Source organism: Arachis stenosperma, chromosome 10, assembly GCF_014773155.1.
Source record: "Arachis stenosperma cultivar V10309 chromosome 10, arast.V10309.gnm1.PFL2, whole genome shotgun sequence".
Lineage (NCBI taxonomy): Eukaryota > Viridiplantae > Streptophyta > Magnoliopsida > Fabales > Fabaceae > Arachis > Arachis stenosperma.
In genome coordinates this window covers 132,239,490-132,262,286 of record NC_080386.1, presented here as the reverse complement: position 1 = coordinate 132,262,286, position 22,797 = coordinate 132,239,490, and the positions used below count along the sequence as shown (strand labels likewise).

The following is a 22,797-nucleotide window of genomic DNA, read 5'->3' as shown; positions in this document are numbered from 1 at the left end:
TTTACTATCTTATATCCTAAAGATATGGGTTAATTAGAGTAATGCTACAGTGCAGAAATAAATTTTTTTTCTCACCTATTGAAATGTGGTGAAAGCAAAAGAAAAAAACATGTGTTTGTATTGGTCCCTACTTGCCCCGATAAGTGCTGTAGCATTGGTCCCTACTTGCCCCAATATAGGTTAATTAGGGTAATACTACAGCACTTATCGGGACAAGTATGGATCAATGCAAACACGTGTTTTCTTCTTCTACTTTTACCACATTTCAGCAGGTGAGAACAAAATTTGCTTTCGCACCGAAGTATTATTCAGTTAATTACTTAATTATACTTGTTCTGGGGCTTACCTAGAACCAGACGGTGGTTGGGCTTGTTTGTGAGACCCAAGTGCTAGAGGAAGGTGGTCTCCGACTTGGTTTACGTCTGGGAGCCGCCTCCGAGTTGTGTATGTGAAAGAATGGGGGTGGTACCTGCAAAGACACTCTAATGCCTAAGTCAGCAAGGGGTTAAGCAGGTTTAGAATGTATTGGAACTTAGTGATACCTGAGCGGTGTCAGTGTATTTATAGTGGTGAACCAATAACCACCGTTGGAGTAGTGCCACCTTTTTAGGTGGATAACCGTCCCTTTATCTAGGGATTGTTGGGATATGGCTTCTAGAAGTGGGTTGAGATATTTTAGGGACAGTTACTTATTTGAATAAGTGTTATCTGCCAGCTATCACTTGAGCCCGACTTCTTTGGAAAGAAGTCTGTGTTGAGTCCGACCTCTTCTGAAGAGGTCGGTGAATAACGAAGGCCAATCTTTGGATTGGGCCTTTTGGTGTATTTGGACCTGGGCCTTAGTGTTGGGCTAGGGTATGAATAGTGCCCCTACTCGAATTCAATCTCTTTTTCTTAAGAGTTGGATTCGAGTATTTGAATTCGGGCTTGTAGGCTCTGTATGATTGGTTTTAACACATCTTACTTAACCAAAGAATATTTCTTGTCCTAGTTTCGTACAACTCGTTCAATTCGAGTTGTTTTGAGGATACATGACTTGTTTTAATACAAATCACTTTTTTGAAACTTATTCTGGCTTCTTACGACTTGTTTTGATACAAATCGTTTATTTCAAAACTCGTAATTATTTCTGAATATAACCTCATCTAGCTCGTTCGATGCGAGTAGTTTTAAGGTCTTACGATTTGTTTCATTTTAAATCGTTTAATTAAAACGTGGCTATTTCTTGATCTAATTTCATACAACTCATTTAGATTCGAGCTATTTTTAGGACTTCACAACTTGTTTCAAGTACAAATTGTTTATTTTGAGTCCTTTTAAAGTATCAGATAATCTTTATAACCATCAAACTTTGTTACTTTATCCATTGTGCCCCTGCTCGAGGTTGAGTTTTATGAAGTCGGACTCGAGCAATCAAGCAGAAAGGATTTTCGAATGAAGCCTTTTTTTTGTTGAACTCATTCATTCTGAGTTTTTCATAAATGACTTGTTTTTTATACAAGTCACTTTTTTGAAGCACAACTCGTTATATATCAAGTTGTTTTGCGCGATTTGTTTTAATACAAATTGCGTAGATCATATGGTTATTTTTTACTCGATTTTGTTTAACTCATGAGTTTGAGTTGTTTTTAAATCATCAAGCCGTATTATAACCATTGGACACCAATTTGTACCTCGTCGCTTTATCCGAGCGACCGTTGAAAAGGTCAGCTCGTGATTTTTGCGCTTTGTCGAGCATAAATTGGCGCCTTAGGTGAAGGGATTATATGCTTATTCCCTCCCCTTTCTAGTTTTTACAAGGTTGTCATCCTTGTGTATGATACAACTTGTTTTACCCAAGTTGTTTTTTAGGATAGTTTTTACGTTTCGATTTTGTTCAAAAACGTTTACAATCCTTTCTTTCCTTTTTAACTCGTTTCTATACGAGTTATTTGGTCGAAGGATTTTTGTTTTGATTTTGCTTTAGTGATTTTGATACAAATCACTTTTTAATACTTTGCTTTAATGATTTATTTTTATACAAATCACTTTTAAAGCTTTGGTTTTAGGTTGATACGACTTGACACAAGTTCGTTGAAAATATGGTTGACCTTTGGTCCTTTAACAAAGGACTTCAATAACTTTCACATTACTTGATATTGGTCCCTTTAGGTGGGTTTTACCAACTTTCTTTACTTGCTGCATTGCTAAAATTATTTCAAAGGGATTTGAGCCTTTGTTTGAACCTTTTTCTCAAGATTTTACTGTGTTTTATCCTTCGTCTTTAGGTTTTTGTTAGGCTTGCCTTTATAACCTAGGTCAACTCATCTATTATTGAGCCGTGAGGTTTTGGCATGAGCCTTTACTGGGAACCTTAGACTTTTAGGATTTAGAGGAGAGATTTTTCATTACTTAGTTCGGACGATCAATTTGACTTATCATTGAATCGTTTTCTTAACTTAGGTTATTTTTGCGATACATTTTGCTCTGCTCGGGGGCTTTTCCGACTTACTAGTCGTTTGCCATCTTATTGCCGAGTTCTTATGATCGTCTTTTATAACTTCTTTACACCGACTTGTACCTCATCGCTTTATCTTGCCAACCTTGTAGGTCGGGCAGCAGATTTTCGCGATTTTTCGAACTTAAGTCGGTGCGTGTCGTAGAAATATTAATGGAAATTTCTCTTCAAATTGCAAGCATGTCACGACCTTGGGAGCTCAGCTCCATTCAAGTTGGACATTTTGTAGTAACCCCTTTCTTAAGACTTCTAGGGTCCTATCCAGTTTGTTGTCAGCTTTTCTTTGCTTGACCTCTATAGCCCGATATTATTTCCTATCAAGATGAGGTCTTTTGCGGCGAATCTCGTAGCCATCCTTTGTCTCAAAAGCTCTTTTCTTATCCGAGTTCAAATTTCTAGAAGGAGGTCAAACTTTTCTTTTGAACTTGAATGTTACCAACTTCCTTGTAGAATTTCTCGAAGCCTCTTTTCTTATCTGAGTTTGTTTTCAGATTTTTGGAAGGAGGTCGAGTTCTTCTTTCGTGCTCTAGCATCATTGTAGAATGTTATCTTTGGTTTTTGATAATTTTGGACTTGGCTCTCATAATAAGCCAGTGCCCCTACTCGAGGTCGAGCTTCATGAAGTCGGACTCGAGTATTCAGTCATGCCATTCTTTACTATTTGTTGCTATATGACTTTTACGAGTTATTTTGGACTCTCTTTTTGGGAGGTCGGATAACTTGTTTTATACTTGTTGTGTCAACTTAGTAAGGTCGGATCCTTATCTCTTGGCTTGAGGAGGCATTCTTATAAATCGCCATCCTTTTCTCAATTTGTTTTAAACAAATTGTTGTGAGGTCGGGTTTACATCCTCTTCGTGTTGATGTTTGATTATGGTCACGCTGTCCTTAAGTTATATAGGCAATTCGTTTTAGGTTTGTCCCTTGCCAACTTGATTTAGTACAAGTGGCTTAGTGAGGTCGGACCACGATTTGCATTTATAACTTCTTACACCACTTTGGATCTCGTCACTTCAAGTCAGAAAAAGTGTGCATTAGGGAGTAAGGTGTGCTTTCTAGATGTAGTATCCCTTTTTTTGTAGACATGGCACAATCTAGGTAGATTATTTTCGAGTAAGTCGAGTATGTTGTAATAGTTCTTTTTCAAGTCTTAAGTGACTTTGTTGGGATCTTTTCATTTTGGTGTTGGCTTTTCTTTGTCCGATTTTGGCCCGATGTCATTTTGAATCAAGACGAGGTTGTCAATTGAAAAATTTCTTCGTATGACCTTCTCATGGCCATTTATGCTTGGGATCTGGTTCTAGAAGTCGTACCTCAAGAAAGAGGTCGGACTTTTCTTTGTAAGCTCTAAGCCTATCCGACCTTGTTGTAAAGTCGGACCTTTAAAAGGGGTCGAACTTTTCTTTGTGAGCTCTAAAAGAGGTCGGATTTTTCTTTATAACTTCAGAGATTTCGACCTCATTGTAGTCTGACCTCTAAAAGAGGTCAGAATTTCTTTCTGGTAATCTTCGAGATTTTCGACCTCATTGCAGAGTTGATCATGAAAGAGGTCGGATTTTTTCACAAACTCCAAAAGGAGGTCGGATTTTTCCCTTGTCGGCTCTAAAGAGTCTAACCTTTAAAAGAGGTCAGACTTTCTTCGTAGGATCTAAAAGAAGTCAGATTTTTCTTTATTAGTCTGGAGGTTTTTTGACCTTATTGTAGAGTCTGACCTTTAAAGAGGTCGGACTTTTCCTTCATGAACTTTGCAAGTGGTCGGATTTTCTTTGTGGGCTCCAAGCTTATCCGACCTTGTTGTAAACTCTGACCTTTTAAAGAGGTCGGACTTTTCTTCATGAGCTTTCTAAAAGAGGTTGAATTTTGTACAGCTTTCTCCGACCTGGTGGACTTCTTTGAAGTTGCTGAGATAGTTATATGGATCAGTAGATCCATCGTAGGGATCCATGTTGGGATGTTGAAAATTTTTTAGGACCTTTGTACGCATGACCTCTTTAGAGAAAAGATCATCTCCTCCAATGAAGACTGGGCCTTTGTCAATCCGACTTTCTTTTTCCTTTTGGATTCCAGTTTTCTTCCTGGAAGACATCCATCTTTATTGGTGTGCAAACGATATCAAATTCTACCATAGGATTATTTCCTTCCATATTCATTGGCAGTGATGTAATTTGTGAGCAACCAACGAAAGATGTGCCATGTGAATTTTTCGTGTTATTCACTGCTCTGTTGTAATTGATATGTGAATCCAATGAAGAAAAAACTGGATTCATCACTTCATTGTCGGATTGGGTTGCATTCAAATGGATTGATGCTGCATTTTTTGGCATAAGTTGAAAAGAAAGGTTTCATTGTTTTTATCAACAATGTTTTCCCTTCTTTCTTCAATTACTGACTAATATGGAATATTTTATTTGTTTATAAAACCTGTGTATTTGGAACATGCAACTGCTCCATTCCATGATCCTATTTCACGAAGAGGTTGGGATTAATCACGTTCCCTTTTCTCCCCCTCTTTTTTTATACGTAACTTCGACTTTCGAGTTCGTTTTTTTCACGTAACCTTGTTTTGCCAATTGAATTTTCTGAATTGAAAATTCTTTTATTCAATTGACTTTCGAGTTCGTTTTTTTTCACGTAACTTCTTTTGCCAATTGAATTTTCTGAATTGAAAATTCTTTTTTTCAATTGGCTTTTGAGTTCGTCTTTTTTTTTCACGTAACTTCTTTTGCCAATTGAATTTTCTGAATTGAAAATTCTTTTATTCAATTGGCTTTCGAGTTCGTTTTGTTTTGCTTTCTACAATGGCCTTGGGATGGTGCTTTCTTCTCTTTTGTTTTATTTAATCTAATTTAAGAATCATCATCCCTATTTGATATCCTCTACCCATTGGGAGAAGTTTTTATGGGATTTCTGGTATCCATAGAAACTGTATTCCAGCTTCTTTTTAATATGCTTGCATCTTATTTATGTCGAGTGGTTGTCCGACTATTTTGTTGATCATCCGCCATTATCAAGGATTGAGCTCCAGGTCCCCGGCAACGACGCCAATGTTCCGGGGCTTACCTAAAACCGGACGGTGGTTGGGCTTGTTTGTGAGGCCCAAGTGCTAGAGGAAGGTGGTCTCCGATTTGGTTTACGTCTGGGAGCCGCCTCCGAGTTGTGTATGTGAAAGAATGGGGGTGATACCTGCAAAGACACTCCGATGCCTAAGTCAGCAAGGGGTTAAGCAGGTTTAGAATGTATTGGAACTTAGTAATACCTGAGCGGTGTTAGTGTATTTATAGTGGTGAATCAATAACCACCGTTGGAGTAGTGCCACCTTTTTAGGTGGATAACCGTCCCTTTATCTAGGGATTGTTGGGATATGGCTTCTAGAAGTGGGTTGAGATATTTTAGGGGCAGTTACTTATTTGAATAAGTGTTATCTGCCAGCTATCTCTTGAGCCCGACTTCTTTGAAAAGAAGTCTGTGTTGAGTCCGACCTCTTCTGAAGAGGTCGGTGAATAACGAAGGCCAATCTTTGAATTGGACCTTTTGGTGTATTTAGACCTGGGCCTTAGTGTTGACTTAGGGTATGAACAATATTATTAAAAAATATTTTAATATTATTTATTACAAAAATAACTTTTTTTACATTTTTAATGCACAAAAACAATAAATAACAATAAAATATTTTTTTATGGTATATTTAACTTATGCAGTTAGACACCAGATAGCAAAACCCTATTTTTAAATATCAACCTAATGGTCAGTTTGCAACTCTCATTTTTTGCTTGCTGTAGGGACTCTTATGGAATTTTCTGAAAAAGAATTTGTTTCAAAATTGAGTTGTACTCCTAAAAATATCATTTCCAGATACTATGAAAACAATATTTGTTTAATATTGCAATTTCGTTATCAACATACAAAGCTAAATGAAAGATACAAAAAAATCTTTATTTAGATCCCAAGAGGATTTGATGATGATGATAATAATAAATGATTTTTCTAACAAGTTGTCTTAGATTGGAAAATGTAAATTAAATTTAAACATTTTATATAAAAAACATAAAAAAATAAAAACTTTTATATTTTTATCTGCTTAACCAATAAATTTTCGACTATAATAATATCTATAACAAAAAGTAATAATTAAATTAATTATTTATATAAAATATATACTAAAATATAATAATTAATTTAATAATTAATTTTTTAATGTGTATAATATTGTTTATAAATTTTTAATTATGTCTATTATATAAAAAGAATATTGAAGAGAGTTAGTTTGATGTATATTAAAAAAAAAGTACTTTAGATAACTTATAAAAAATATATTTTTATTATTTCAAAAATTCAAATACAAAATATAAAATATTTATTATTTTAATTAATTTATATTTATTATCAATAAATTATTAGGAGTGTGTTCGTACTTATTTAAATAATAAAAAAAAAATTTGTGTGTTCCAAGACAAAGTGTCCGTGACCGTGTGTCTCTTTTTCTGTTTCTTAAATCACCTTTTCTGCAATTTGCATGGCTCTCCACAAATTAAACGCCGCCGTAGAAGACTTAGAACAACTTGACATCCGTTAAAAAGTGACGTCACCGTTACGGATGTCAAGTCAGCAGATTATAGTCCCCACAATAAGACACGTGGCACCCTCATCACATAACACGCAACCCGATAAACGACACCGTTCACTGGACCTGGACCATACTCCACCAAACCAAACGACGTCGTTTTATGCCCGTCATTTCTCTCCTTCTTATCTGAAAACAAGTCAAAACTGGGAAGGAAGAAGTGAAGAACCTCCTTCATCATCATCACAATCCAATCATCAATTTTGATTCTGGTAACTGCTGCTGAATTCTGATCGATGAGAAAATGAGTAGTATTCCATATCCATGCGACGATTCTTCTTCTGTTCCAACGAGTTTCGTAGGGCTTCTTCTTCTTCATTACTCAAAAAGTAGATGCAACAGCGACAGCCATGTTCAAAGTTCCTCTGAGCTTCTCAGAGACTTGGCTAACAGGGAGCTCAACGCTTTCCTATGGCTCTCTCTCGTCGTCGTCACCGGACTCCTTCTCAGGAAGCTCTTCAACCTCTTTAGTCTTTGGCACAGGGCAAGAAACATTCCTGGACCTCCCTGTCCCTCTTTTTATGGCCACTCTAAGCTTATTTCCCGCGAAAATCTCACCGGTAACTTCTTGTTCATGATGCTTCTTTTGTTTATTTCTTTATTTCCTCGTGAATTTGGTTGAATTTGTTGTTGTTGCTAACGTTTTGAAACTTATTATTATTATTTTTTTAGATGTTTGACCTTGTGATTTTCTGGGCAATGATTTAGTTTGGGATTGAAATATTTGTTTATTGACTTTGTTGAGTGGATGGATTGCTTCTTGAGTTATGGAATGGGATGATGATTTCTTCAGTTGCTTACTGTGCGTTGTTTTCAGAAATTGGATCAAATTTCATAGTCAACATGCAAGTGTATCAGCTGAATAGTGTCAGGCTAAGGCTCTCTAGAGTTTAGAATCAGTTGATGATAAATATAGCGATGCACTTGTGTCCCGGATAAGTTGGTAGTTGAATAAATCGGTAAACCGCCTTTAATTATTGATGATTATGATGATGTTTAGGTTGAAAAATATAAACGAGATTGCCATAAGGTATAAGCTGTATTCAAATAAGAGAACTCAATCCAGATCTTATGGTAAATCAAAAGAATTTAAGTCTTACAGGATTGACGGAAAACAATAAATTGATCGAAAAGGGAATGTTTATTATGGAATCAGATTGTTTGTCTAGAGAAAAGGATGAACAATTTTTTATATATCAAACCATAGTTCTTTTGTTAATAATTATTATTATTTCTTTCGTATGTATCTTCAAGTGGAGTTAATCTTGTTTGAAGCAAGATTGGACTCTAAATTTTGGCACCACTCCTATTTGGGATTCAAATCATGGTATGCCAAATTGTGGGGTTAGATTATCCCCTCTGCTAGACTCAATATTGGTAAATAAATGCAAGATTTTGATATTTAAAGCTGGTTCATAACCTTTTCCTTAAGCACAAATAGGTATTAGGTATTTGATATTGAAATAAAATAGATGGAATGGGTAAAAGTGTTGGTTATTGTTTGTCTTTATTTCATGATCATCGTATGCTGTACTAAAAATGAATGGATGTGGCAGTGTAATCCTAAGTAACCGTATAATATCCTTTAGCGCCAGTTATTTGTTTCTGGCATTGAGTAATGAAGAATATAACAGTCAGTTATAATTATTTTTAATCAATTCTATAATCTACCTTTTTCATTTGCAGATGTCTTGTCAAAATCCCACGAGAAGTATGGACCAATTGTTAAGTTGTGGTTAGGTCCTACTCAGCTTTTGGTGTCAGTTAAGGATCCTCTACTGATTCAAGAGATGCTTATAAAAGCTGAGGATAAGTTGCCTTTTACTGGAAAAGCATTTCGTCTAGCCTTTGGGCAATCATGCCTCTTTGCCCCTTCTTATGAAAAGGTTTCCTAGCAGTATAATTAACTTTCCATCATCTATTCATGTTCCCATCTTGCAGTTTATTGTGCTTCTAATAGTCGTGGCCTATTCTGTAACCTAATTTATTGCTTACTTTGGCAATGTTTTAAGCAATCCAAGTTTATAACACTATAAAATACATGATTTCTTTTTCAAATTTCAATTCAAGGGAAAGTCAGTACTCAAAAGGCCAAATGAGGCATTTTGCTAACTAACTGTTGAACTGGACTGGAATATGAAATGCAAGTTTACTTGTATATTTACATTCATATAATAGTAAAAGCATATCTTCAGATGTTTTGTATTGATACTTACAGCTGGTACCAGGTATTGTCCCCTATTTCCCAATTATTATTACATATTTACATTCACCAGTAAGGTAACTTGTGAACTTTTTTCAGGTTATGAGATACACTATGTTATTTGTTCTCTAATCTCAATGTTTGTGGAATTTTGCTCTGAGATATTGAATGCTGATCAAATTATCATTATGCATAAAAAATGTCTTGAGAAATTACCGATACTCTCTTCATTGTAAATATTGTTGTCATTCCTGCTTAGTAGGGTCATAATTTTAATTGTCTTCAGGTGCAAAAGAGAAGAGAAACATTGGCAACAGAATTGAATGAAAGATTGCTCAAGACTGCTGATCTGATTCCAATGAATGTTACAGACTTTATTGTGGATAAAATAGAAAACATCAGTGCCAAAGGAAATATCGATTGTGGGTTGGTTTCTCAGCATATAGCTTTCACCCTAATGGGAGCCACATTCTTTGGAGATGGCTTCTTGGCCTGTCCAAAAGCTGCAATTTATGAGGAACTCCTTATGATGATTGCTAAAGATGCTTGCTTTTGGGCTTCCTATAATGTTACTCCTTTCTGGAAACAAGGATTTTGGAGGTATCAATGCTTATGTACTAAGCTGAAATGCTTAACTAGTGACATTGTTCAACATTGCAGAAAAAGCTGCAACCTCTTTGGCCAAATTGATCAAAATGTTCATAACGAAAGTTTTAACGAAGAAATAAAGTCAGCACATTGTTCGCAATGCTGCTCTGATAATGAGTTTGGCGATTACTATTTCTTCCGTGACCTCAATGATCATCAAAAAGCTAAAGATAAAGAAGAGCCTTCTGGGAACATCATGCGTGTGATGTTTCATGGATGTCACACAACTGCTGCTTTAATTTCCAATATATTGACTAGGCTTGTCATGCATCCAGAAATACAGGACAAGGTAGCAATCTGTTCTATTCAGTCTTCATTGTATGATCTACTTCTTATTTGAAATTTAGTAAGGATCATGTTATCGTCGTGTATTCTTCAATGCTCAAAACAGAAACTCTACTATCCTTACTGACCACCTTACAATCAATTCATTAGACGCACTGGATTCTCAACCTACTTATTGGAAGGAGTACTAAGTTGAATTTGCTAAAAGCCTAAAATATTGAAAATTTCTGATTCTTATAATGAACATACAGAATTACAGACATCATTTGGAAATCTGTATTTGCATGTATGTCTTGTTTATGTTTTTGCGGATCTGTCGGTTGTGTTTATTTGTGTTTTGCTGTGGCTGCTGATACATTTCTGTCCTTTCCTTTGAAAATGATACTTATTAAATATATTGTCAACAAACTCAACAGGTATTCTGTTATCAGTTCGAAGGAAAACCTGAACAGGGTTTTGTTTATAGACTAAAAAATGTGCCTACTGTTGTTTTGTAGGTTTATTCTGAGATTAGCATGGTAGGGAGGAACCCATCAAAATATGAGCAGGAGGATATTTACAGGATGCCTTTGTTATTGGCTACAATCTATGAATCTGCACGCCTTCTGCCCACTGGTCCCATGCTACAGCGATGTTCTCTGGAACATGGTGAGATATTACATATTATTCACTGTAAATGGATTCCTTGAGGCTTTTGTGTTGGAGATGCTAACTATTTTTGTTATTATTATTATTATTGAAAAAAAGAAAACTAGATGCTAACTATAACTTCTTCATGAATGTTCATTCTTATGTCAGACTTAAGTCTTTCAACTGGTGTAACCATACCTGCTGCAGCAGTGCTGGTTGTGCCTGTTCAATTGGTTCAAAAGGATGACTCCAGTTGGGGGAGTGATGCAAGTGACTTTAATCCGTACCGATTTCTGTCAAATCATGCAAAGGAATCAGGTATCTGCTACTACATTACATTGACAGGTTTTCTGTTTTGAATTTGTAATCTTTAGCCTTTTCCTGAAAAAAAAAAAAAAGCATATAACCCATTGGGAAAAGAAAACTAGTTTGTCCATAATTTGGGTGAGTTGAATAGTTTCATGGCAAGTTTAGAGCTCAAACTTCATCTTTAGAGCTTTTCTGATCCTTTAATATTCATAACCCTTTCAGGTTCTGCAGAAGAAGTTACAAAGTCTGGTTTCAATTTGCTCGAACTAAATGATCCAAATGAAAACGCAGCATTTCTGCCTTTCGGATCTGGTACACGCACATGTGTTGGGCAGAAATTTGTTATCCAAGTCATTGCAACATTGCTGGCATCATTACTCAAAAAATATGAGGTTCGTATTGTGGGTGTTTTTTCTCTTGCTAATTCAGTTGATCTCACACAACATAATATTGGCGGCAAGCTCGAATTTTGATGCATTCAGTGTTTCTAACCTTGTGGATAAGGCTTGGTTACTTTTGTAATTCCTCGCAGAGATAAAGATACAAAATCTCATAAAATTATAGTATGTCAAATGTGGAATTTTAGGAAATGAAAATAATTAGACTAAGGAACAGAAAGTAAGGGATTGGACAATGGATCATGTTACTTGGGGAGTGTTTGAGATATGTTAGAAAGGAAGGAGAGAATATTGAGTGTAAATAATAGATTTCTTTTCTACTCACCTATAAATGGCTGAGAAGAAAACAAATGGTTTATGACATTTTTACAATTTTGATTTTTGTTTAAAAACACAACTCATTTTTCAAGATCTAGGAAGTAGGGTTAAATAGGTAAATAAATATCCTCACCAAAAGGTCCAAAACCTCCATTTTGGGGAATAAATATAGGATGGGATGGATCAATGAGAAGCAGTTTTATGTCAAATTGAGAGTATATTTGGGCCGTATCTCCTCACTATCATAAAATTGCTACTCCCAGTTGATCCTTTCCAGTTAACTGAGAGGAATGTGTCAGTTGCATAGTGTCTACACACAACTTTCCTTTGAAGTTGAATTTAGTAAATATTGATTCACTTCATTGCATGTTTGAAATACTAATCCTGTCTTTAATTACAGATAAGACCTTACCCCGGATCAGGCGATAACTCAGAACCAAGCTTGAAGAATCGTCTTCAGAGTTATCCTAAATCACCTATACTATTTGTTAGAAGGGACCAGTGAATGCAAAAAATGATGAGCAAGCACACTGTATAGAACTATAGATGAAAAAGTTGTTGTAATTCAAGTCATGGACTCCTCGTTTTCAGAGTCGTCTCTTTTTTCTTCCGCGTTTTCCGAGATGAATGGGGAAGCTTTCCATATTCATGGCTCATTGTAGTTTCAGCCAGGAGGATGCAACCTGAGTTTAAATTGAACTCAAGTTTTTTAAACCCCTGTTTTTGAACCTAGCCCTAGTGATCAAGCCATGGCACACTTTTTTTATATCTGTTTTTTAGGCACTTTGGGTCTATTGGTGCAATGAGCCTTAGGTTTTCCTTCCCCATCTCTTGGTGTTGGTCACTTCCTGTGTGTAACTATGTCAACCTTTTTTGTTGGCTACAATGTAATAACTTTTTTTCTTTTTAACTTCTCAAATAAGTCTCTGCTTATTGTATTTCCTAATATAATATCACAATCAGACCTATAATTGAATGTTTTCCGAGTCTTGATGTTAACCCATCAAAATTGGTGGGCAACAATCGTTTATTTATATCAGATACATACTGTTTGGGTCTGTGTTAATGAACTAGGCATTTTAAATTCGATGGAGCATAACTTTTGGAATTTCATGGACTACATTTGTGTAAAATAACATCAGTAACACTATTGATACATCAAATATTTTTGACATCTGTATAAAATATAAAAATATAATTGTTATTAATTAATTTTGTATTTATTTTTTTTAATTGACAAAACAGTAAATGCGAATTAGTTATTTAGTTATTAAAAAACACTGGTATCAAGAATTCAAGATAAAGTTGTATGCGTAACAGCATTGAAATAATATATAAACATAATCTTCTAGCCTACAGAATTTCGCTGCAGTTTTCTTTTCTAAGTAAATTCTCAATTTTGTTTCCGACAAGAAATTTCAAGTATAAATGCAGTTTTTTAATATTTTAAAATGGTAAATTTTTCTTTCAATATTTAAAAAGGACAAGAATTATTTTTTGTAGGGAATGATCAATCAATATATGTACTTTAAAACTCTATATGGTTTTCAATGGTAAACGCCGCATTGTTCACATTGATTGTAAAATAAACAAAAAATGATTCGCTTCACGCTAAGCTAACATATCTGATTAGTAAACGCTTATAAAATATTGATTAAAGCCAGTTTATTACGTTGAAAATTTCAGAAATCGAACATTTTCAGAAGTCAAACTCGTAATGAAGTACAGAAACTGTGATTTGATTGAATTCTCTCTTCACGCCAATCGAATCTGATAACGAACGAACGAACGAACCATCATAATTCATAACCCACAGCCAAAATGCTTGCGTCAGGTAAGAATTAAACTCAATATTTTCCATGATTTGAAATAAATGCATATATACGTACAAGTTTGCTACCAATAATACTGAATTACTGATCTATTACAATTTTTCGAGTGGTGAGAGACAAAGATGTTATCATTATAATCCGTGGTTTTGTGTCAGATTGGTTTTTAGTTCAATTTGCTCCTAAGAAGCCTTTGAAGCCTTTAAACCTTTTAAATGAAATTAGGATTAGGGTTTTAAAGGCTTCTTAAAGAGCAAGGTTGAGGTAAAAAGTTTCAATTGCCACATCAAATAGTCATTGGAGAGTTCAATGTGGCAGCTGTCAGTATATCTCAGCATGCATGTGACAAAATAAGGTGAGGGACTAAGGTGAGTCACAAATGCTAAGTTGAAATATTAAATGGAGTAAATCGAAACTTTGGGACTAGATTGAGACATGAATGTAACTTTAGGGACCAATTTAAGTATTCACTTGTGATTTTGTCAATGAGTTTACCCTAACTGTCATTTTTCGTAAGCATGATTCAAATTGATGAAGCTCTTGTGGTTGCAGATGCAATAATTGTGCATTTGTAATGATATTAAGGATGTTGCAAAAAAACGCTTTAAGTTTAAAACCACAATACTGTGTCGACTAATGAAATTAAACCTCAATTTGCAGGAGTTCTAGTAAGATGAAGTGAAGTGAAGTAAGAGTTCCAAGCAAAATGGCAGAAACTGCAGTATTGTTTGTTCTGAATCAAGTTCACCAGCTCCTACAAGAAGAATGGAATTTTTTGGCAAGTGGCCGTCAGGCATTCACAGAGATTAAGGATGAATTGGATAGCATTCACGCCTTCCTCAGGGATGCAGATTTAAGGGCTGCAAATGGTGAAGCTAATGAAGGACTAAAGATTTGGGTGGCACAGCTGCAAGAAGCATCGATTCGCATAGAAGATGTCATTGATGAATACATTCATGTGGCACAAAAGGTGTATCATCCTGGAGTTATGGCTTCAATCCAGAAGATTGGTCACTTCCTTGTGACTCTGAAGTCTCATCATCGGATATTATCTGAGATAGAAGACATTAAGTTAACAATTCGAGGAATCAAAGAAAGAAGTGAAAGGTATAACTTTCAGTCACCATTTGAACAACTAGGTTCAAGCAGTTCTAGAAGGATTGAAGCTGTCAAATGGTATGATCCTCGATTAGCTTCCCATTTCATTGAAGAAGCAGACATTGTGGGATTCGAATCTCCGAGAAACGAATTGGTTGATTGGTTAGTTGATGGACCAGTAGAGTGCTCTGTGATTTCAGTGGTAGGAATGGGAGGAATAGGAAAAACCACTCTTGGCAAGCTTGTTTTTGATAGCCAAGTGGTTAAAGTTCACTTTGATTGTCACGCCTTCGTGACAGTTTCTCAATCATACACTATAAGGGGTTTATTGATTGACCTGATAGAGCAATTTTTCAAAGACACGCCTCTTCCTCAGAATATACAGAACATGGACGAGAAGTCACTAATTACAAAAGTGAGGCAGTACCTTCAGCAAAAGAGGTATTTGGTTTTCTTTGATGATGTATGGAAACAAAGTTTTTCTGATGAGATTGAACTTGCCATGCCTAATAACAACAAAGGGAGTAGAATCATAATCACAACTAGAATGATGCATGCTGCTGAGTTCTTTAAGAAGTCTTTTCCTGTTCATGTGCACAATCTACAACTTTTGCCTCCTAATAAAGCTTGGGAACTCTTCTGCAAGAAAGCATTTAGATACGAGCTCGGCCATAATTGTCCATCAGAGCTCATGGATGTGTCTCATGAAATCATTAAAAAATGCAACGGACTACCACTGGCAATTGTGGCTATCGGTGGTCTATTGTCAACGAAACCTAAAACTGTGTTCGAATGGAAAAAGGTGAGTCAAAATCTTAGTCTGGAACTAGAGCATAATGCTCATTTAACTAACTTGACAAAGATTTTATCACTGAGTTTTGATGATTTGCCATACTATTTAAGAGCATGCATGTTGTATTTTGGTATATATCCAGAAGACTACTCAATTAATTCTATGAGATTGACAAGACAATGGATAGCTGAAGGCTTTGTTATGTATATGGAGAGAAGAACTTTAGAGGAAGTTGCCATGGAGTATTTAACAGAGTTAATAAACAGAAGTTTGGTCCAAATCTCTAAAGTAGGCTTTGATGGGAAAATTAAAAGATGCCAAGTTCACGATTTATTGCGTGAAGTGATCATAAGAAAGATGAAGGACTCGAATTTTTGCCATTTCTTTCATGAAGATGGACCGCCAGTTGCAGTTGGAAAACCGAGACGCCTTTCTCTTACTAGTGCCAAAGATTTGTTGAGCTCCAATGATCTCTTGCACATCCGGGCAATCCATATTTTTGATAAAGGTGCATTACCTGAAAATTTCATGAAAAAATCTCTTGTAAAGTCCAAGCACTTGAAGGTACTTGATTTTGAAGATACTTCACTGAACCGTATTCCAAGTAACTTGGGGAATCTATTTCACTTGAGATACTTAAACTTGAGGAGTACGAAAATAAAGGTTCTTCCCAAGTCTATTGGCAAGCTGATAAACTTGGAGACCTTGGATCTAAGACAAACACTTGTCCATGAGTTACCAAAGGAGATAAAAAATCTCACAAAGCTAAGATATCTTCGTGGTTACTACAGAAACTTCAACACAGATTATTCTGTTTTGGGAACTACAAGGGGGATTGCGATGAGAAAAGGAATTGAGTGCCTGACATCTCTACAAAACCTTTCTTTGATCGAGGCATATCATGATGAACTTGATGTTATTCAAGGACTTAAAAAACTGACACAGTTAAGGAGGTTGGGCTTAAGGCGCGTGAGGAGTGAGTATGGGAATGCCTTATGTTCTTCAATAGCAGAGATGAAACACCTTGAATCTCTTAACATCACTGCAATATCTGCGGATGAATTCATTAACTTGAATTTCGAATCAACCCCGCCTCAAATTAGATGGTTCAATCTGAAAGCAAGGCTAGAGAAGTTGCCTGATTGGATTCCAAAACTTGAATATCTTGTGAAGCTAAGACTCAACTTATCCTTGTTAAAAGATGATTCAATAAATTCATTGAAGAACTTGCCAAACCTATTGCGGCTCAGTTTATGTGACAATGCTTATGATGGTAAAATTTTACATTTCGAAGAAGGATTTCCCAAATTGAAGAAACTGCTTCTAGTTCGATTGAATGGTGTGCATTCCATCATTATAGACAAAGATGCTTTGCCTGAACTTGAATTTCTGATTCTTAGAAAGATACCAAATTTGAAGGAGGTTCCCTCTGGGATCAAGCATTTGGAGAAACTGCATTTTATTGAATTCGCTGATATGCCACCTGAATTCATTGAAAGCATTGATCGCAACAAAGGACAATGTTATTGCTTCATCAAGCATGTTCCCGTTGTCTTCATTCGAATCAAGAATGGGCCAAGATTAGATGACTATCATTTAGAAACCATACGTTCTTCATCCACTGTTTCGAATGCAGAGGTACCATTTTCTTTCAAATAAAGAATACAAATGCAGAAATGCTTTTAATGTAGTGATGCATCATTTACCTGTTGAATCTTGGTTTTAGTGTTTCTTTTCTTTTTCTGACATTTGATTGGAATAGAAGTTAATTTAATTATGAATTTGATACTGATAGCAGCTGTTATGATTTTTTGGTATATCCATAGATCGTTTGTGTAGGTACATTGAATTCCCAAAAGGTTAAAACGACCAAAAATATGAAATAGAGGAAATAGTACTTATAACTCTTGGATATGGACTTATGTGTATTCTTTTGCAACTAGTTTCATACTGAATATTTTAGTTATCACAACCAGCTATGAATATCTTAACTATAAACGGATAAAGTTTTGGTTTTTGTGGACAGAAATTGAGGTACATCGACTGGTAGCAGAGAATACAATGCTAGTATCATGTATGAACCCACAAGAAGATATGTGGGATATGTGGAATTCAATGTCTGTGATCTCAACTTTATTCAGTGGTGTTTATTTGCTCCTTTTTCTAATCCTTGCCTTTAATTTAACCATTTGAATTGCACCCTTCATATGAACCGGAGAAAAAGTTCAACAATGAGAGAAACCTTTTTGCTGAAACAAGGACTTGAATACTAAGAAAATTCTAGCCCAAGGCTATGATTCTAAGGCTAAAGAAGAATCAGAAGATGAGAAAGCAGTGAAAAGTGAAGCTCAAAAGGAGATGGTGGTTGTTGAGAGAGGGCTATCAACCATGTCAGATAGTCGTTGCTGATATGCTCGTGGGTCCTCAATTTTCTTTCTTATTTTTTTTCCCCTTCTAAAAGAGGAGTCTTGTACTTTTGTAGTTGTTTATTCTCCCCATGTACACTAGACTAAAAATATTGTAATGGAAATTATGTAAAATATTATACAAACTATAGTCATTGATTTGATTAATTGCTCTTCTTGTGGCATGGTACAACCAACATTGCATGGATCAAATTACAATAATTAAACAAGGAACCGAGAAACTATTCACTTAATGATGCGAACATTGTATATGATAATTATGAAATAAGTGACTATGTAGATATTAGTGAGTATTAGTAAATACGAAAATGTTTAGTAGCAAAAAAAATTAGCCAAAACAGTCAAAATTTGTTTTATTTAAAATTTATTAATTATTCTAACAATTAATGAATGCTAAATAAAATAAATTCTGGTTAATTTTTTTTTTTTTTGTTTCCCTAACATTATCCTAGTAAATATTAGTGATGAGAGAAATAGTATAAATAAGAAACTATTATAATAGATAATTGGTTCGTTAAGAGTTTTCTCTTTTTCGATTGAAGTAGAGAGAATTGTATTTTGGTAATTCATCTCCTTTATTATAGTCAATCATCAATATCTTCTTCAACTTCAATTTCATACAATCAATTCTATACATCTTTTTCTTTCATTCTTATCTTCTCTAATTCTAGTGCTAACACTCAAGCTTTTAGTAATTTGTATTTCTTTCCCCCGATTTGAAATTAGCAACTACTGTAAGCTTCAGAACTTCTTCAGATGATGTTGCAGTGAACTGAAATATGAAAACTCTATCAATCCTTGCATTACCATCCTTTTTCCTTCTCTTGTGAGTAACAATATGTTACATACCCGGAGGAAAATACTGAGTCAGCAGTGCAGGCAGCTAAAAAAGGGAAGTTAATAATTCCTTTACCTTATCATTATTCTAGACGAAATAATAAAGAAAAGGGAGGAATAAATGATTTAAATAACTGATTTATTTTAGGAAGCAATAACTGATTGAATCAATTAGAGGAGAATCAGGAACTGCATGATTGTAAAGATTTCGATTAGAGAGAGGGTGAGGCAATAAAAGAAGGAACCGAATAGGTATTGAGGCAGGAAAAGACTTGAAAAGGCCTAGACTAGGAGAGAAGAGGACTCTCGAAATTCCTCTGCTATCATTTTCTATTCTATTGTAATTTCTGTATTTCCATTCAATAAATTCCAGCTGAGAGTATTTTGCCTAAAGGGTAACATGTTCAGTTTATTTTTGTTTTATCGAGTGCTGTGGGAGCATTCTGTTGGTACCAGTTTTAACAACTGGTATCAGAGCACCGGTTCTAGGTGTTCTGTGCATGGTGTCCACGCGAGCTGCCATGGAGTCAAGGTTGGATGCGGTAGAGAAACGGATTGAGGAGTTACAGGAAGCTCAACAACGATCCTTGGAGGCATTCTTAGCAAATATGTTAAGACAAATGAGGGAATGGCTACCTCAACAGCACCAAAGTGGAAGCGCTGGTGCAAACGACACAGGAGGAGGAAATGACAGTGGAAGGAACGAGCAAGATGACGAGAGGGTAGAAGGGAACAGTGCAGGAGACGAAGGGCAGAGGAGATTCGAACCAATTCGAGAGCTTGACTTACCGGTATTCTCGGAGGAGGATCCGAATGGCTGGTTGGTGAGAATAGAACGCTACTTCAGGGTAATCGGAGTAGTTCCGGTGCAGAGGCTGGATTTTGCAACAATGACTTTGGAAGGGGAGGCCCTCACCTGGTTCGAATGGTGGAAAGAGCATACTCCTTTTCATACCTGGATGAGGTTCAAGCAAGACCTCCTAAAGAAGTTCCAACCCGAAGCAGCTCTTAACCCAATGGCTCCGCTGTTAGAGGTGTGCCAAGTCGGAGACGTCGCACAGTACCGAAGAGATTTTGAAGCAGCGGCCAAGACACAATGAAACCTCGGGGCGGAGACTCTCATGTGTATTTTTGTGAATGGCCTTAGAAGGGAGATTCAAGCAGAACTGGACGTGGCAAGCTTTGATAATCTGCCGGCATTGATGGATAGAGCCATGGCAATTGAGTGGAGAAACTGTGCCTGGCAGGATTCCGAAGTGAACCCGACGGACAGAAAAGGAGAAGGAGGATCCAAAGGAGGCGGGTCGGGGGGACCTGGATCTATCAGCATGGGATTTCAAAAAAAATCCTAACTGGACTCGACCCAACTTACATGAATCCAGAAACGGAGTGAGAGTGGAATCGTGACCCAACACCAACCGAACCCCTTCGATCACACGAGCTAGCACTAACTCGAGCTCGGTTGGGGGAGGCGGCGCGGCGTCATCCTCTGGGACCAGAGGCAGTGGAACGCGGCGACTCTCCGACAAGGAGTGGGCAGAGCGACAGCGAAAAGGCTTATGTTTCCGCTGTGGAGAGAAGTGGGGACCGACCCATGTCTGTCCTATGAAACACTACAAGATTTTGTTGATTGAAGAAGAAGAAGAAGACCACGAAGCCGAGCAGAGGATGAGAGGTCGGAATTGCCAGTGGAGAAACCCAAAGGAGTTGAACTGCAGTTGTCTTCCTACAGTTTTTGGGGATTGACAACACACAAAACTTTCAAGGTGAGAGGGACGATTTTGGGCCAGGAAGTGATGGTGCTCATAGACCCTGGAGCGTCGGCAAACTTCATAGCCACCGAGGTGGTTAGGCGGCTGTCCCTGCCAGTGAAAAGAGTACGGAAATTTCGAGTAGAGGTAGGGAATGGTGCCATAGAAAGGGGACATGAGGGCTGTGAGGAACTGCAGGTGACTATTCAAGGAATTCCAATTATTCAGAGTTTTTTTGTTATGAAACTGGACTGCTCAGAGGTCGTTCTTGGAGCAGAATGGCTGGCTAGCTTGAAAAAATTTGTGGGGGATTATAGTGAATTAACTTTGAGCTAGAAGCAAGGAGATAAGGAATTCCATTTGCAGGGAGATCCTTCACTAAGCAGAAGTAAGGCCTCTTGGAAGACTACCTTGCAAGCGCTAAAGAATCAAGAAGAAGGTTTTGTCATCACCCCTGTCCTGGCAACTACTGAAACCCAACCTGCAGAACCCTTTTCTGGAGATGTTGAGCAATTTCTGCAATCTTTTGGGGATTTATTTAGCACACCGGAGGGACTACCTCCCAAGAGAGAACAAGATCATGCCATAATCTTGAAGGAGGGATCAGCAATTCCTCGCATTAGGCCATATCGTTATCCCCATTACCAGAAGACCGAGATTGAGAAAATAGTAGAGGAGATGTTGAGCTCGGGAATAATTAGGCCCAGCACCAGCCCGTTCTCGAGTCCAGTCATTTTAGTCAAGAAGAAGGATGGCGGTTGGCAATTTTGCATAGACTACAGGGCCTTGAACCGGATCACGGTGGCTGACAAGTTTCCCATTCCGATCATCGAAGAGCTGTTGGATGAGGTGGGAGAAGCAAGGGTGTTTTCGAAGCTCGACCTTAAATCGGGATACCACCAGATTCGCATGCGGGAAGAAGACATTCCCAAGATAGCATTCTGAACTCATGAGGGCCATTATGAGTTCATGGTGATGCCCTTTGGGCTTACCAACGCCCCTTCCACTTTCCGGACACTCATGAACCAGGTATTGAGGCCTTTCCTGAGGAAATTTATTCTGATGTTTTTTTACGATATTCTTGTTTATAGTAGCAGTTTAGAGGATCATTGGGATCACTTGCGACAAATATTCATGGTCCTCCGGAACCATAAACTCTTTCTCAACAAGAAGAAGTGCAAATTCGCCCAAGAGAAGATTGATTACTTGGGACATGTGATTTCCAACGAAGGGGTGGCTGCAGACCCTCAGAAAATACAAGACATGGTAGATTGGCCCATTCCAAAAGATTTAAAAGGGTTGCGGGGTTTTTTGGGGCTGACCGGATACTACCGCCGGTTTGTGAAGAACTATGGGGCCATCGTCTGGCCTCTCACGCAACTGTTGAAGAAAGACTGATTCCGATTGGGAAGTGACGCGCAGGCAGCCTTCGAATAATTGAAGAAGGCCATGGTGACCGTGTCGGTATTAGCCATTCCATCTTTTTCCAAGCCATTTGCTTTAGAGATTGATACTTCTGGAAAAGGAATTAGGGTGGTGCTGTTACAAGAGGGCAGACCCATAGCATTTATGAGCCAGAAACTCTCAGAGAGGGTCCAAGCCAAATCCGTTTATGAGAGGGAGCTGATGGCCATCGTGCTGGCCATCCAAAGTTGGAGACATTACCTCTTAAGACAGTGATTCACGGTTTACACGGATCAAAAAAGTCTCAAATTTTTGCTTGATCAGAGGATTGGTGGAGAAGAACAGCAAAAATGGATAACTAAGCTGCTCGGGTACGACTTTGAGATCAAATACAAGGCAGGAAGTGATAACCGAGTGGCTGATGCACTCTCCAGGAAATTTCAGTTTGCAGCAATTTCAGTAGTGTCCACGGCAGATTGGGAAGGCATAGAGGAAGAAGTCCAACAAGATCCCAAGCCACAAGGGATTATCCAAGACTTGATTCAGGGGAGAGAAACAGCAGCTGGATATGAATGGCGCAATGGGAGGCTGTTGTACCATGGCCAGTTAGTCATTTCGAAGCATTCCAAGTGGATTCCTAAATTCCTCCAAGAATTCCATGATTCGAAAATAGGAGGGCATTCCGGATTCTTTAGAACCTACAAGAGGATATCAGGAGTTTTGTTTTGGGAAGGAATGAAGGGGACTATC

At 37.1% G+C, this 22,797-nt stretch overlaps 2 protein-coding genes across 3 annotated transcripts; both read left to right on the top strand.

Moving 5' to 3' along the window:
- The first annotated feature begins 7,230 nt into the window (after window positions 1–7,230).
- Window positions 7,231–12,890, top strand: LOC130955078 (geranylhydroquinone 3''-hydroxylase CYP76B74-like). Its single transcript, XM_057881855.1, has 7 exons — window positions 7,231–7,678; window positions 8,805–9,004; window positions 9,608–10,258; window positions 10,752–10,902; window positions 11,053–11,202; window positions 11,416–11,585; window positions 12,310–12,890. Exons 1-7 carry the CDS (start codon window positions 7,363–7,365, stop codon window positions 12,412–12,414), a joined length of 1,743 nt encoding a protein of 580 aa, XP_057737838.1. The 5' UTR covers window positions 7,231–7,362; the 3' UTR covers window positions 12,415–12,890.
- Window positions 12,891–13,528: 638 nt separating this feature from the next.
- Window positions 13,529–18,219, top strand: LOC130956421 (disease resistance protein RPM1-like). Of its 2 annotated transcripts, none has more exons than XM_057883461.1 (3): window positions 13,529–14,093; window positions 14,399–17,267; window positions 17,656–18,219. In XM_057883461.1, exons 2-3 carry the CDS (start codon window positions 14,445–14,447, stop codon window positions 17,677–17,679), a joined length of 2,847 nt encoding a protein of 948 aa, XP_057739444.1. In that variant the 5' UTR covers window positions 13,529–14,093; window positions 14,399–14,444; the 3' UTR covers window positions 17,680–18,219. The 2 variants fall into 2 exon arrangements, with proteins under 2 accessions (XP_057739444.1, XP_057739443.1); XM_057883460.1 differs by having other exon boundaries at window positions 13,530–13,743; window positions 17,656–18,218.
- Window positions 18,220–22,797: the final 4,578 nt, after the last annotated feature.

Coding starts and splice junctions, on each gene's coding strand:
- LOC130955078 (XM_057881855.1), top strand. CDS start 7,363: ATGAGTAGTATTCCATATCCATGCGACGATTCTTCTTCTGTTCCAACG. Junction 9,005..9,607: donor TTGCCCCTTCTTATGAAAAG/GTTTCCTAGCAG, acceptor AATTGTCTTCAG/GTGCAAAAGAGAAGAGAAAC. Junction 11,203..11,415: donor AAATCATGCAAAGGAATCAG/GTATCTGCTACT, acceptor TAACCCTTTCAG/GTTCTGCAGAAGAAGTTACA.
- LOC130956421 (XM_057883461.1), top strand. CDS start 14,445: ATGGCAGAAACTGCAGTATTGTTTGTTCTGAATCAAGTTCACCAGCTC. Junction 17,268..17,655: donor CCACTGTTTCGAATGCAGAG/GTACCATTTTCT, acceptor TTTTGTGGACAG/AAATTGAGGTACATCGACTG.